At 42.2% G+C, this 16,116-nt stretch overlaps 1 protein-coding gene across 3 annotated transcripts in view; it reads left to right on the forward strand.

The window, feature by feature from the left end:
* Positions 1 to 16,116, forward strand: part of INTS9 (integrator complex subunit 9) — a 69,109-nt gene that overhangs the window by 41,973 nt on the left and 11,020 nt on the right. For all 3 annotated transcript variants that reach the window (XM_048079418.2, XM_013184536.3, XM_013184535.3), the window contains exons 12-14: positions 2,921 to 3,092; positions 8,216 to 8,340; positions 10,477 to 10,644. In XM_048079418.2, coding sequence (XP_047935375.1) covers positions 2,921 to 3,092; positions 8,216 to 8,340; positions 10,477 to 10,644 — 465 coding nt within the window. The remainder of the gene's footprint in view (positions 1 to 2,920; positions 3,093 to 8,215; positions 8,341 to 10,476; positions 10,645 to 16,116) is intronic.

The raw sequence follows: 16,116 nt of genomic DNA on the forward strand, positions 1-16,116 counted from the left end.
GCTGAATGTTGTTTCATGTTCCCAGAAACAACTATTTTTGAAAATAGGGCTTGGCTAAATGCCGGGTGCTGGTCCCGGCCCCGTCTTGGTGCAGGTCGGCGTTGTGAACGTGGCACAGCAGTGACTGCTGTGCTTATATCTACAGATGAGAGGGGTTGGGTAAAAGACCTGCACAGATCATTACCGATTTAGTCCCCTTGATGATTTGTGAAATTTTGTTGGACCTGTTTTGCAAGTTCAGCTCCATATATTTTTGATAGGGTAATTAGAAAAGATTTTGCTCTAGATACTAAAATCCACCAGCTGCTTTATCGCTGGAGTGAGCAGAATGTCTCTAAACTTGTTTAGGTAGCCTTTCACCCCTGCTACATCCAGCTGTGAGAACTGAAGATTACGAGCTACAGTACGGAGCTTCTGTGGACTTACCAGAATAAATCTTCTAAGATAATAAAAAAGATAAAAAGAAGAAATCACCACACCTCAGGAGATGGTGCTGAGGATTCAATGTATCCCTTTTCCATCCTGAGTTAGCATGCCAGCTAGGAGCAATGCACCCCAACATTATGCTCAGTGTTTTGGTGCTGAAAATAAAACAACTAAAAATAAAAATAAAAATAAAAATAAAAATAAAAATAAAAATAAAAATAAAAATAAAAATAAAAATAAAAATAAAAATAAAAATAAAAATAAAAATAAATGAGTGCACACACACAGAACCCAAGGTCCTAAAATAGATCAGAGATCCTGTGTCTCTATTCAAAGTAATAGGAAGGGACTTGAAGCTGCCATAATGCTTTAAAAAGAATGCAGCTTTTTATGTTTATAAACATACAAGGAACACAGTTTTTATTACTGGAGCTAACTTCAGATTCTAACTATTGCACTCCAGATGTGTTAATCAGAAATCTTTACCTGTCTTAATTACAGGAATGTTCATAAGATGGAGTGCATATTGACTGCCAGAGCATTAGCGGATGTATTTTCAAATTCCCCTTTGGAAGACTAAATAGAAATTTGACATTACTAGTAAGTTGCAGAAACTGTAGTGCCCTGGCTTCCTCCTTCATGATCTAAGGATCCACATGGAAATAACAGGCTGTATTACTGTGGAAACCTACAGTTTCCAACTTGTGTCAACCCCCAGAAGGAATGCTACCAATCCCCTTCAATTGCAGTCATCCAGGTACCGTGTAGCGGTTTTAAATAGGATGCGTGGGAAGTCACATGCAAAATCACAGCAAAATATTTGCTGCTGTGAATTTGAAGGGGATCGTGCTCAAGGCTGCAAAGGAGAAAGAAATATTTACACCTGTGTGCAACCAACTTTCTGCTGTTGAAAAGGTATTGAGGTTAAGTTTGTACATTACCTGTTCTAGCACCAAAACAAACCTTTAGGTAGTGACAGCTAGAATGTGAGTATAATAGGGTTGATATTCTGTTCAGTGATGCTGATTTCAGTTAAGAACCTAATTGGGTAATAACCTTAAGTTGTGAAGTGCTGCAACGTGCATTTGTTGGAAAGAGGCTTAAGGACATCCCAGATTTCTCAGCTTTCCTTCATTTCCATGTGGGGACACAATTTGAGTTAGATCTGCCATGGTAAAAAGAAGCAAGTGGAAGAAGATCTGGAAAGATGAGTTACAGGTTTGAGAGACCAGAAAAGTTGCTTGTTATAATGTTCATTTTTAGCTCCTTTTTTGAAAATCAAGTCTGCTGCGATGAAGAGAAATGTCTTGAGATTTCTGCACGCGTCGTGTTACGACTTGCAGTGAAGAGCATGCTGCTTGCTAATTAGTGGCGCTGTCTGGGGTTTCACCATACAACAGCTGCAGAAATGTGTTCCCGAACCCAACATATGTGAATTTTGTAGTTTGGGCAATGTTGCAGTGCATGGCAGGAGACAGTAATGTATGGAGGGATCTTTGATGAAGAGTCCCACCTCCATTAAAACTGGCTGGCAGAGGAAGCATTGCTCCTTGTATTGTGTTTTTTTTTTTTCAGGTGTTCAGCATGTGATTTCATTGCCTTAAACCACATACCTTTAAGGAAACCGTGTTTAAAGCCATGTTTAAATTTTAAACCATGTTTAAAATTATTTTCAAGCCAGGGATGGGAGCATATACCTGCCAAGAAAAGACCGGGAAAATCTTGCATGGAAGTGCACAACACGCTAGTCTATTAAATTCCTTTCTATGTTGAAGCTTGCTTTACAGATTAGAGACCAGAGGCAGGAGAAATAAAGCAAAATTCTTCTTCAAAGAGTGCCTTGGGAACTAAACTTCCCCACCTTAGTAAAGAAATCTGCTCTGCATGCACAGCATGCTCTGGTTTCCACTTCGAGCGACAAGTACTTCTTTCTGTTCATTTGTTATTACTAATTTCAATGATAGTTAAGGGAGGAAAAGTCAGAGTCTATTTTTTTCTTATGCTTTTCCAGAGGATTTGGCTTTGTTTGAACGCATTACAGCAGTGAAACTCATAACAACATACCACCGAGGGCAAAATTGCCTGGTACTAGTGTGATGTAAGAAAACCAGGTCCAACATCAGTGCCCAGAGCTCTTTGTAGAGGGGAAAAAGTAGCTTATTTTGAATTTGGCAGCTGAGCACTCTGTTCACTCCAGGAAACTGCAAGCAGGGAATGTTTGCAGAGTTTCTTCTCCGTTACCATACTGCTGGTACCACAGAAAGGAGAGGAAGGACTTGGAGGCACCTGGCTCCATGCTCTAATTTCCTTTTCATAACATTTAGGACAGTAATGACCAAATTTTCTGGAAAATCTCAGGGATATGCAGGAAGGGACTCTCTGATGAATTATAAACAACCTGTGGAATATTCCTGATCGCATGTCAATACACACACTGAGCTACACAGCACAGAGGCATGAAACGTTTGTAATTTCTGTTTTTTTTTTATTTCAGCTCATTCAGACAAACAAATTAAAACATTATCCCAGCATCCATGGAGACTTCAGTAATGACTTCAAGCAGCCGTGTGTCGTGTTTACTGGACATCCCTCTCTGAGATTTGGGGATGTGGTTCATTTCATGGAGTTATGGGGAAAATCCAGCTTGAATACTGTTATATTCACAGGTAAGTGAAATGCAGTTATCATTATCAAATTAGCAATAGGCTGTGCACTCTGGTGAACTGTGGCCAGACCCTAGGGGCTTTGCTCATTTGTTCCAGGGCAGAAGTTTCCGACTTTGGTAGGAATTCGTTTAAATTAAGACCCCAGTATTGAGTGTAGTGACGAATGTAATTATTGTGCCATTTAATTCATTTTAGCCCTGCAGAGCCAACCTTTGCCATGCAGAGTCAATCCTTGCCATTTCTAAGAAAAATCTTTGTTGTGCACAGCAGTAGAATGCCTACAGGAAATTAATTTTTGGATTAAAAGCAGCTGCCTGCAAGTTAAACCCAGGCAAGACCTAACTGATGCTGATCAGAAAGGAGAAACACTTCCCCATATCCCATTGGAATGACAAACCTTTCCTCATATCTTCTCCTTCCCTTTCTGCAAAAGCTCAGACTCAGGCTTGACTCTTTGGTGAGCTTGTACAACCTGTCTGTTTCTAAAGATATTTCTGACATGTCTGCTGTTTCGGAAGTGTGCACCCCGTGCAGGCCTGGCAGCCGTGATCTATGCCATCGCTGCCTTGTGGTTGAGCTTTTTTTTTTTTCAGACACCTTTTAGCTGACAGCCACATTTGTATCTGAAGCTGAAGGTACGGCTCCAGCTAAGAACCTGGGGAGCTGTTTCCTTTCTCAGTAACTCAGGCTGCCAGGGGCACAACAGGACCATCCTTTAAGCTCCTTCACTTCTCCCAGTATGTTCCTAATTTTAATGGATTTAATGGATCAATCCTATCCATCTCAGAATGAGCTGTGGTCACTGATCCACAGGGCAGCCGCATCCTGGGACCACGGCAGTCATTAACAGCAAGACAAAGTGTTTAAGAGAGAACATAAAGCTTCTGAGAGATCCAGCAAAGGGAGTATCTTCTAGAGTTTGATCTTCTTTAGAAATACTTCAATGCCTTCCCTCAAACTGATGTTCTGTCCAAGTGCCTCCTCTTTATACCCAACATGTCACCCAAACAGAGCCTGCAGTGGGCACTGTTCAGACATGAGAAGGGAAATCATCTTTCGAGCCACTGCTACTGATTTGATGTGGAAAGAGCTCTATTGTAATTGGGAGAGGTGTTACACACAATTCTCAGTCAGATAAAAAAGGTGTGGATTTTGGACGAGGACAAAGTAATTAGAAATGGGAAGGAGAACTCTGAGTTATTGATCAAACCTACTCCCACAGCAAGGGCATGACGGGGTGGTCCCACTGTTAAGCCTGTTTTCATCCTCTTTTTAGTGAATAGGACTGCTGGAAAGCACATAACCTCCTAAAGCAGACGGGACTGGGAAAGGTATTTCTTGCCTTCTTTGTTTTTTAGCTGTAGACTTCAGGGTAGCGATGGGCAAGTCCTTTTGATTCTTTCACAATATTGGTATGAAATCATGTCACAGTATCATGATACTGTTAAACCGATTTGGAAAGCATATTGGTAGATGTAAAGCAGTGTGTAGTTAGTATTATTGCAAGGAGAGGGAAGATACAAGGGAATCCCTGATGAGCAGGTAAGACACTTAAATCTAAAGACTGTTTATGCTGGAGAATGGTGCATGATACCACAGCACTAACGTAGCCGTTACAGTACCCATCACTCCTGTCCTTTGGGGTAGTTTCAGGAAACATGCCCTAATTACAGTAATTGGTAAAACTGCTGTATAGACGTGCGTTATTTTGGAAATAGTGAACCTTACTTCAGTCGGGACTTCAATTAAAACCAGAGCATGCACACCCTCTGCTGGGTTGTGTATTTCGTGAACTTTCAGGAAATTGCTGGTGTTAATCATGCTGTGAAGGTGCTACCCACCATCAGCCAGGGTGTTGCAAACTGGCCTTTAATGGCAAAAAGTCTTATTCTGTGCCTTCTTGTAAGGACAGCTAATTGATCTTTCCATATTCAAATGCATTTTTTCCGTGAAATGAGGAAACAGAGCAGACTGCTATTAGAACCTGGCCCTGGCAAGCTGTTAAGGTGGCTGAATGGAGGTCGTACCAACCTGTGGATACATTAGGTCATGGTCTTTCAGGTTCGTTCCCACTTTATACTTCCTACAAAACTTCAGTTGAGATCTGCTTTGGCTTCAGTGACCTTGGAGTGCTCAGTGATTCTCGGCACTAAGAATTCAGGTTTGTTACCTAAATTTGTCTGTCCGTGGCCTTTTTGCCTGCAGTGTCTATCTCTGTCTGCAGGCAGATACACTCAGCAGGATGTTCCTGCTTCCTTGTGGCCGTCTTAGCTGGAGCAAAGACTTCTGTGGCTACAGAAGTTCCTAGCAGATTAAATTCTTCTGTTCTTCGTAACTCCAGTGGAAAGCTGAAGCACCTCCGTTGCGTTCCAGGATTGATATTATTAAGTTATCTAGCTTCTCCTGTTTTGAGATAAAGTCCCCCGTAGTTATGAAAGAAATTTGCTCCATTGAAGCAGGTGATAGCAGGTCATGTTCTAGCTTTTCCTGTCAAAGGCTCCAAGTTTCTAGTAATTAGGACCTTTAAACTACAAGCCAGTCGGTAATGATGACAGTGCTCGTTCAGTCCACAGGAGCTAGGTGGTCTCCGCCTTTCCAATTTGTAATGTAAAAAACAACTAGAAGAGAATACAGACTGAAACAGCAGCTGCAGCCAACAGCCAGGACACCAGCTGCAAGGGAGCCGTGGTGCTGCTCTGCTTGCTTGTGTCATCTGCAAATGTTACAGCTCAAGCAGTATTGAATAGATTATTGATCGAAAATATCGAATACCAGTAAGCCACAAAGAAATTCTAGAAGAAAACATGGTAGAAGGAAGTCTGCTTCTCACTCTCCCTCTGATAACAGCAGTGCTGTAAAAACTAACTCCCTAGGAGATCTTAAAATGGCTCGTGCGTGCCACATTAGTGCTGTACAGTGGAACATTTCGTTGCTCGGTGTCACACAGTAGTAAATCTGATGTCTTGGGGAAAAAGCTAAAGGTCTGTAATTCTGTCAGGAAAAAAAGTCAATACGAAACCTTGACAAGTGCTGTCTTCCATCACACAGTTGAATTCTGGTTTGTTGGTATCTTCAAAACAGCAGTTGCTTCATGTCACAAGTTCACTGTAAGACTAGCTCAAGTTGTGTTTTGTATGTGTTCTAAATTTTGGAAGTCCCGTGTTAGAGTTACAATTTCTGCATTAGAATTTGTGCATTGCAACCTCTCACTTTTCCTTCGCTACTTATGTTCTTATTAGTCGTTCAGAGGGACCATAGATTTGATGCCGTTTTGGACACTTAGATACAAAAGTCCACGTGTTTAGATTATCTGAGCCTATTGATGCAAAAATATTCGGTTTGAATAGGTGCTGCCTCGTCCTCAGAAACAGTCAAATCTCTGTGTCACCTGCAACACCAGATGGGGTGCAAAAATTCTCTTCTGATAACTTTTTAATTTACTGCATGCAATTTTGTTGTATGTCTCTAGTAGAGAACCTGACTTGTTTTCTTTTTTTCCCCAATGTATTTTAAAATGTCCTCTGATTTAATCCTAACTGACTACTGATCATTCTTCAGCTAGCTACTGTCTTAAGTATTCTTATTTTTTAAATTTCTATTGATTGCTGTTATACTTACTGTCACTATCTGACTGTTTTTATAGTGATATTCTTGGGCTTTGTTTCATTGGCACTAACACACCTGCTTTTACCTAGCAGGCTTTTTGCCCAGTATAATTTTTATTGTTGCCGATTCACAGCTTTTGGGTCATCCAGTAAGATGTTCTTGTACAACTATCATTTTTTGTTAATATTTCTCTTTGATGTTCCCAGGCAGTTACACTAACAATTGCTTTAAACCCAGCTAAATTTCCCCTTTGACAATTCCAAACATGTATCGTTGGTTGATGCTATGTCCTGGTCTCACAGGGTAAATATAATAGTTCAGAATATAAATATAATAGCTCAGAATAGCCTAGCAGATAAGTCTTTCTTGTACCCCCTTCTCTTTTTCCCATTCTGTACTTATCAAACTAATACCAACGTGTTTTTTTTTAGCGTTCTATCCAACAATTATGTCAGGTAGCTAGTGATCTAGTGGAGAGTGTCCCTTGCCCATGTTGGAGCTGGATGATCTTTACGGTCCCTTCTAACCCAAGTTATTCTAGGATTCCACAATTGCATGGCATAAACTTTTCCATATCATTCAAGACAGTGGTCACCAGAGTCAAGTGGATCCATGTATCCTACACTGTGTCATGTATCAGACCTTGCATTTTTCATTCACAGATAAACGGTAAAAACAATATTCTAGCTGTTGTATTACTCTGCATGAGTAAAAGTACATTCGGTTCATGACTTTTCCCAGGCAAACCACTAATCTCATTTTCAATTCTAAAATACAAAGGGAAATTGAGACTTACTAGGTCTAATAAAGGTACTAATAAAGTTATCACAGCCCATCTCAGCTTCTGGGTAGCCCCTAAAAGGAGCAGCCTTCAGTTCATACCGGCCTGGCTCTGCTGGCATAACTATAAAAAACCCAATTGCCTCTTGCTTCAATGGGAGAGCAGCACCCTACAAATCCTCTTCGGTTGTCTTAAAATGTAGACCCTGTGTTTTCCACCAGTCTAAACCTGACACTTAGATTAAAATAAAAAAAAAAAGTACTGTAAGGAAAAGGGGGAGTTGTGAGGTGATGTGTCTGCAGCAAGGGACATTTGTACAGGTTTATCAAGATACAATCTTTGTGCTGCATTTTTCTCGTAGTGAAAAAGAAGCTGACATTTGGGTTACCTTGCAATACCAAACATTTATACATCTTGCCTTCTTTTACAGGATCTGATTAAAAATAAGAGATGATGTTTTTGTCCTGATTAAATTTGTTATAAAAATCATGCAATAATGTGTTTAAATGAAATAGTATTGCTCTGTTGCTTGATTAAGGTTAGACTAATTGTGGGCATAATTTTCATCAAATTAACTGAAAATATCAGATGGGGGAAGGAAGAAGGGAAAAGAAATCTATAACAGAATTAACATTGCTCAACAACAGCTTGTCTAGACTGGAACGTGGGATCAGACAGGAACTGGGCCATTTTTTTCTCAGTAGGCATTCAGTATTTTCAACATTTCTCTTTTCAGAACCGGATTTCTCTTATCTGGATGCCCTGGCTCCTTATCAACCTTTGGCCATGAAGTGTGTTTACTGCCCCATTGACACAAGACTGAATTTTATTCAGGTGTCTAAATTACTCAAAGAAGTCCAGGTAATGAATTTTTGTTGCCTTTTCTTATATTTCTTCACACATCCTTAAAAAATAAGTAAGTTGACTGTGACTGTTACATTAAACAGTGGCCAAATCAAGACAAAACGCAGATCTTTTGTTCCATGAGAGAGCACACAGCATTCGTAGAATCATGGATTGGAAGGGACCTTCAAGGTCACCCAGTTACAATCCCCTGCCATGGCCAGGGACACCTCCCACTGGGTCAGGTTGCCCAAAGCCCCATCCAGCCTGGCCTTGAACACCTCCAGGGATGGGGCATCCACTTCTTCTGGGCAGCCTGTGCCAGTGCCTCACCAGCATCTGAGTAAGAAATTTCCTCCTAACATCTAACATAAGCCTTGCCTCTTTTAACTTAAAGTCATTCCCCTTGTCCTATCGCTATCTGCCTGGGTAAAGTCCCTCATCAGGATGAGAGCCGGTGAGCATAATTCTTGTAGCTGAAGCAAGAAGGCCTCGTCACCAGGCTCCCCTTGATCAGGTGGCCTGTACTAGACCCCAAACACCAGGTATCCTTTCATTAGTCCGGTCCTTGATTTTTACCCACAAGCTCTCAACCTGTTTGTGGCTGTTTTTCAAAGGCAGCTCTTCACAATCTATCAATTTCTTAACATAGAGGGCAATACCCCCACCCCTCCTTCCTTGCCTCACTCTTCTGAAAAGCTTCTAGCCCTTGATTGCGGTGTTGGAGCTGTGTGATTCATCCCACCGTGTTCCCATGATTGAGCTCTCTTTTATCATCCTGCTCCAAAATAAGTATGAAATGACTGCCAATGTCTGCACAGAGCGGCTGGAGGATCCCTAAAAGCTGCAGAGCAAATGATGTGTACATTCCTTTCTACCTTTTTAGGTATATTTAGTCATAATCTCCTTTTCCCCTATTCTTTCTCTGGTTTGTTTAAATAAGCCTGTCTGCGTCTCATACAGCCTTAATGTAAGGGGTACCAGGTGCTGATTATCCTCAGCGCCGTCAGCTTTAACCATCTCCTCCTTGGCTGTAACTTAATCCTGCAGTAGATCCTTCCCTTGGTTATGGGACCACTGCTTTGGAGTCCCACTTGCAGGTTTCTTCCAAATCCACTGCTTTCCTCTTGCAAGATCTGGGCTTCTGTGTAGGCAAAAGGGCAGAATTTTCATGTAGCCTCTGCTTCCCCCCTTGGCTCTTCTTGGCTTTAGTGGCCTCCCCTTACCCATCCAATTTGTTTCTACTGAAATTTGTTTTCTGACTCATGACATAATTAAAATAATACCCAGTATTTTTTCTGGCTGAGCTTTTCTCTTGGACCCATCTTCAGCTTGTCAAACAGAAAAATGCATGTTCCTCCAAACTTCCTAACAATGCCTGCATCATCTTATCTCATTGTTCTGTGACCTGGCTTGTCACTGCACAACTGATGGAAGTTGACGTTGCCTTATTTTCTGACAGGTGTCTTCTTTCATATTACAGCTGAAGCACGATGCTGTTTCCAATGCAGAACCTTCTGCAGCTTGCAGAAACACTGCTTTGTCCTTTGGCTTCCTTAAGTCCTGGGGTGATCCTCGTAGTCAGCCTGCTCATGCTTTCTTAATACACTGCTGACAGGTTGTGAAAACTCAGAGTTGCCTGTTTTGCTAATGTATTTGCAGCCCTGCGTTTTGATACATCTAGAATCACAGAATTTGATAGAATTCTATGATTCTATAGATCATAGATTTTATTCATTTTGATACGTCTACCGCACTCTGTGCCATTTTGTGATGGTCCCCACCACTACTGTCACTTGCTTCCAATTTAAATGACAGGCCTTTGGAAGAAAAAGCTATTGAATATGTTGATTTTTCTCTCAGTATGGCAGCTAACATGACTGCTGATACTGACCTGGTGATTAAGATACAAATTTGGGTCTTGGTACTCAGGGCACTGTTTGTATACAAAGCAAAGACCGCCTGCTCCTTGGGCAGTTTGTTCCAGTCCTGCCTGGACCTTCTGCATCGCATCTTCTGCATGGTGTTTTTATACGAATGAGTTATCTTGCTAATGTCAATCTGCAGACCTCTTTATGGCAACGATTACTGTCGTAGGGCAGAGCATAGATACAAGGAGACGTTTCTGTAAGTCACCACGGTCTTCTTTTCCAGCCTCTCCACGTAGTCTGCCCGGAGCAGTACACCCAGCCACCGCCCACCCAGTCTCATCGCACAGATCTGATGATAGACTGCCAGCCGCCACCCATGTCCTACCGCAGAGCAGAGGTGCTGACTCTTCCCTATAAGCGACGCTACGAGAAGATCGAAATCATGCCAGAGGTAAGTAGCAAAAGGCAACAATGGTGGCTTCTGCTCATACAGATAAATGCAAGTAGCTTCAGTAGCTGCTTTGTCAAGACGTGTCTTATGTCTGTGACTTACCGTTGACTATGAACACGAAAGCGTTTTCCATCAAGCGGAGTGCTAAGAAAGAAGCATTCCTGAGAGAGAATTTAATTCTGTAAATTAATAAGAATTGGTTAAAAACCATTCTGGGCAAGCAGAAAGTATGTTCAGGTTAATTATCCTTTGCAAGGAAACATCACATTTCAAAATACAGAGCAGAGGGCAATCTCTGCTAGCCAGCTGGGAGGAAAGCCAGTTGTCACCATTTTAAATACGAGGAAGCAGAGGCACTGCAGTTTGAGTTGGTGGTACAGGGCCACGGAAGGGAGTCAGAAATAGGGAGTCCGTAGCCAGGAGTTGTCTTTCTGCTTCCCCAGCTGTAGCTGCTGTGAGAAAAGCCCTTCCTTTGAGGAGCGGGATTTAGCTGGATGTTAAAGACATTGTAGTAAAATGTCTCATTTGTGTTAGAGCAGTTTCAGTGAATGGTTAATTCCTACAGACTCCTAACATCCAACAGGTTAATGGGTTGCTTGTAGCCATCTATAATGTGGACTACTTATGCCTGTAACATCTATTAATAATTGATCAACCCCATAAATCATATATAAATGTGCTCACGATACAAAGGGTGACCCATTTGTTAACAGATATGATCTTAAAATATTTTTTGACAATCCAATCAGCACAAGTGTGTCCGGTGGCATTTTACAAGCAGGTGTCACTGCCTTTTGCAAACCATTGAATATGAGAATCTACTTTTCATCAGAGTAGAGGGAGAAAGTACCCTTAGTTAAGCCAAATGTGAGGTACAGCACCGGTACCCGTGTAACAGAATCCCTCAGCCAGTCCATAAAACCCGTTTGTACCATTTCACAAGTGCCTATTTTGCACATCAGTTCTGCTAGGAGCCTGCCCAGCCCACTGGTCAGAGGACTGCCAGAGACAAGGAGGGTCTTTTTAATTAGAAAATATACTTGGATGCAACTCCATCATGGCATGTATATTTAATTGCTTTGGAAATTTGCATATTTATTGGATCCTATTAAACCTAAGACTAGTAAAACATGGCTTACATTCACCAGCATGACCAAAACAGATTTTATTTCTCTGTACCTGTTATTTAGATTCTGCTGAAGCTATGGGATTTTCCCTGAACTGTGAAGGTGTAATTGAGCCTTTGTATGTGAGCCTGTCCCGTGTCAGCCCCGTGAAGAGGGTGGATACCAGCTTTTCCTGCGAACAGAATGCAAATTAACACAGATGCTACAAATGAGCATTCACCAGCCCTCATACATTTTGAAGTTCCTGTCAGGGGGAGAGTTGTCTAAAAGATAGCTAGGTGGGTCCATGGGAGTCACAGATTCACTTTCTTGCTCTGTCAAAGTCTTCTTGTATGATTATCACAAATCTAAAATACAAAATGCAGCTGGCTCTGGAAAGGGGGAGCACAAGCACAACCGAGGACTGCAGAGTTCCCTGGCAGAGTTCGTTAGCCTCAAGGCAGCGCTGTGCTCATGGGACTGGAGAGCATCAGGAAAAAAGTCAGTGCTTCTCTTGCTGGCTTGGCTGTTTGCAGCAAGATCCCTTAAACCTGAAGCTCAACAGGCCATGTGGATTCAGCCTCACTGGCAGCCACCAGTATGAAAATGCTTTTCGCTTCTCAACCCCAGATGTTCGATGGCTTCTAGATGCCATCTCTCACTGAAGTGAACAGATTCTTTCTATATGTCTTGGTAAAATGGTGCATGGAAATAATAGCACTTCCCAAAACTGCTGGTATGTTGGAAAAGGGTGGATGGTAAACAATGTGTTATTCACCAAGGTGGGAATAGGTATCAAAGAAGCATGCAGAAAAGGAGAGCAGGTGTCTAATGCATTCACTTTAACTCAGCGTTTGAGCAGAAAGATGTACATAGAGGACTATTGAAAGAAAAAAACCTTTTTCTCCTCTATCAAATACCTCAAATTATATTCATGCAGGAGTCCCAGTTTCAAAGCTATCTGTCTGCTCAGGGAGTGGAAACATCTCTTGTTATTTGCCATGTCCAGATACTCTCCCTGGGTTCCAAAGCTGACTTATCAACTTGATGTAACAAGCTTTGTGGCATGTAACCTCTCCTAAAAAGGTTAAAATGGTTAAAAAACGTATCTCAGATCCTCTCTGAGACTCAGGAAAGCTGTTGTCCTTTCCCTTTGGTGCCCAGGGGGGTAGTGTTCGCTTGCCTCAGGGGGTTCTTCGAAATTCAGACCATTAGTGGGGGTATGCAGGGCTGTGGTTCAGGACTGTTAACAGGATGCCATTCCCCAGCACTGAGATATGCAAATCACCCTCAAAAAAGAGATCTTGATCATTCTTTCCAAGGGAACTTGTTAGAGGAATAGTCATGCCAAATTTGTAGTGATCACAGACCGTCTCCCCAGAACAATCTCTTTTTTTCAGCAGGTGTTCATCACATCACTGTTTGAGGCCGGTTTTTGCTTCCAGCTTGACCTGCAGAGTGGTGATAAGGCGTGGGAGGGATGGTACATCGTCTCCTGCCCTTTCAGGCTTTGGTCTCAGTTTCAGCAGCATAGCTGATAGCTGCTGCGAAGTATTAATACATAATTTCTCCTATTCTGTGCAACCAGCCACAATCCTAAAGGATCCCTGTTTGATTTTTCAAATAAATCGGGGACAGTCGAAAGAGGACTGTCTATTTTCAGGGCCTGTATTGTCTTCGATGCTGACCCCCTAAATAAGCACAATTATACGTTTGTACCCCCCAGATAATTTTTATGTGACGTGCTAGGCTTTCCTCATTCTCTCTCCCAGCAGAAAAGCCCTGTCTGTCTGTCCCTTTGTGCAGAGGGTCATTAGGATGTTGGTTTTGAGAGGCTGAAGCCGGTGACTTGTTGGTTTCAGGCAGGGTTTATACAGTGGTGGCAAAAAGATGGCTGTAACTTCCCGATCTGCTGGGTGGGTTGTGCAAGACAGGTCTGCAAATATGATAGATGAGGTTCCCTAATGGAGAGCATTTGCTGCTTTATGTCCCCTTTTCAATAGTTTCATCCAGGAAGACTTGAATGGTGCCTGAATATATAGATTTTCTGTGTATTTGTTATTTCTGGGCATTTGTTTCAAACGGGCTGCCATCATCTCTGGAGTTTTGACAACTGAAGTGGCAACTGGAAATGTTATTTTACAGCTCCTGGCGTATCTTGTGAAGGTTTCTTGTTTGTCAAAAACACATTAAGCAAACCGTGTTACCAGCCAGCGAAGTTCTGATCAGGGCCCTCTCCTAGCATCCGCTGTCCTTGCTCTGAAACAGAGATGTGTTCAAGCCCATGACTCGGTTCTTAGAGCTTTTAAAAACCAAACAGTTGGCTCAGCATGGTTTTAGTCACTACAGACTGACAGTGTGGTGGCGTGAAATTTCCTTTCCAAAACCCTATCAGTGGTTCAGGTTCTGATGTGTCAGACTAATGCAAATTCACTGATACTGCTGGAGCTTGTCTACATTTCAATCGCCGAAGAGCAAAGTCAGATCAAGCAGGGCCGTTGTATGTTAATGAGATTTACACTGGGAGCAACCTTTGTTTAGAGAAAGGTTTTAACAGTCCCAAGGCACCAGGCTGAAATGGCTCTCGGAGGTATTGCGGAAGCCTTTACACTTTATTTGTTCATCTCAGCGTTTGCCTTTTGCTTTAAAAAATAATAATAATCAAAAAAAAGGCTGCTTCCTGGAAATTGGTTAGGCATTGTCTATTCACGGGAGAACGATGGGAAAAATGGAAAACACCTTCTGGAGCAAACAGATAAATTAAACCGTAGTGTTTGAGCAAATAATGTGCCTCCAGTTTAATTACAGCTGAACAATGGTGCGGATCACTTGACCTCAGCAGCAGACCGACTTCACTGAGAGCTGTGTTTTCAAAATACCCTATTTGCGAGTTCTTCAGGACACGGGCCAGTACAGGAGAGCGTGACTGTGCAATGCACAGCCCAACATGAAGTGAAATTATGAGGAACTATTGCAGAGAAGAATTAGGATAGAAGCCACTTGGCAGCCCATTATAATTATGTAGCTTTCATTCCAGCCTTCCCTTTTCCTGTCTTGACTTCTCTTTCCACGCAGAATCGTGCCAATTCCCTTTTGAGAGAAAGAGAGGCAATACATGCCTTCCATCTTACTTCTCCAACTCTATTCTATGTTTCGGGGACTAAAACGTTTGATTTCTAAAAAGTTTCTTTGAACCCTCAAACTTATTTTGGTGACTTCACGTCACCCAGTCTCCTAACCTCTATGTTCCTTTTCCCCTGACTATTTCTGCCTGTATAAAGATGCCACGGGCTCACATAACATAAAATTAAGATAACCATCCTGCTTGCTTCTGCTGCTTTCATTCCTCCCTTCAGCTCCAAGCTCACTGAATCCGCTGTCTGTAAAATTGCCTGGCCCTCCCTCATGCCAGCATAGGCCCTCTCTGAATTTGGCCTTCACCCCTTGACATTGCACTGAAACTGCTCTTGTCCCTCTTTTTACCTTAGACAAAACCAGAACTACCCTAGCCTGCCGTCTCCCAGATTTACATCATCACTGCTCAGTGCAACCAGCTCTTCTTTTCTCCATAAAAACCATCTCCCACCTCACTCCTATGCCTCTTCTCTCCTGGCCCTTCAGCCTCCCATTGCTTCTGCAGAGAATTCTCCTCCCTCTTCTCATCTTTTGTGGGCTTTGAATATGTTATCCCCCGTTTCCTTCACTTTTTTTCTTTTTTTTCTTTTTTAGCTGCACCTTTTCTCTGTTTAGTCCCATCCACAGATTGCTCTATTTAGATCAGTGAAACTCACATTTGCTTTTCTACTCCCACCTTGGCTTTGCAAGCCCACATGGATATCTGGGTTTGTTTCTTCCTCGTTTTGTACGGCTGGCTGTAAGGTAACTCTTTTCTAGTCAGACACTCACCTCTGTTTTTTTCCCCAATAAGCTTCAACAACAACGCTGCGTTCTGACCTGGTTACTATATTTTGAATATTTTGATTGATGCCTTTTTTATGTCTTTCAAATGACTCATCTTTTACATCCGTAAGCTGCCTGCCTTTACTTGGAAGATATTTTGCATCTTCGCTTGCCCTACCTGTCATTTTTCATTCAGGTTTGAGGCTAATTTCTGCTCCTGATGGTTCCGGCTTCCGCTGTCCTCTTGTAAGTTCTTCAAAAAATTGTTTCCTGCCTGCTCCCAGCATACTGGGGAAGAGCTTCATTAAACAGCCATAAATCTGCTTCATTATACTTCTAAAATACCTCCTTAGAGCAGTCCCTTGGCACAGCGGAGGCTAAAAGCCAGGGGTTAGCGACTGCTCCCTATAATCCCACCCAGGATTATTTCCCGTTGGTTGCTCAGGACATACCCTTCAGTTTCATC

The sequence above is a fragment of the Anser cygnoides genome, chromosome 3 (assembly GCF_040182565.1).
Source record: "Anser cygnoides isolate HZ-2024a breed goose chromosome 3, Taihu_goose_T2T_genome, whole genome shotgun sequence".
NCBI lineage: Eukaryota > Metazoa > Chordata > Aves > Anseriformes > Anatidae > Anser > Anser cygnoides.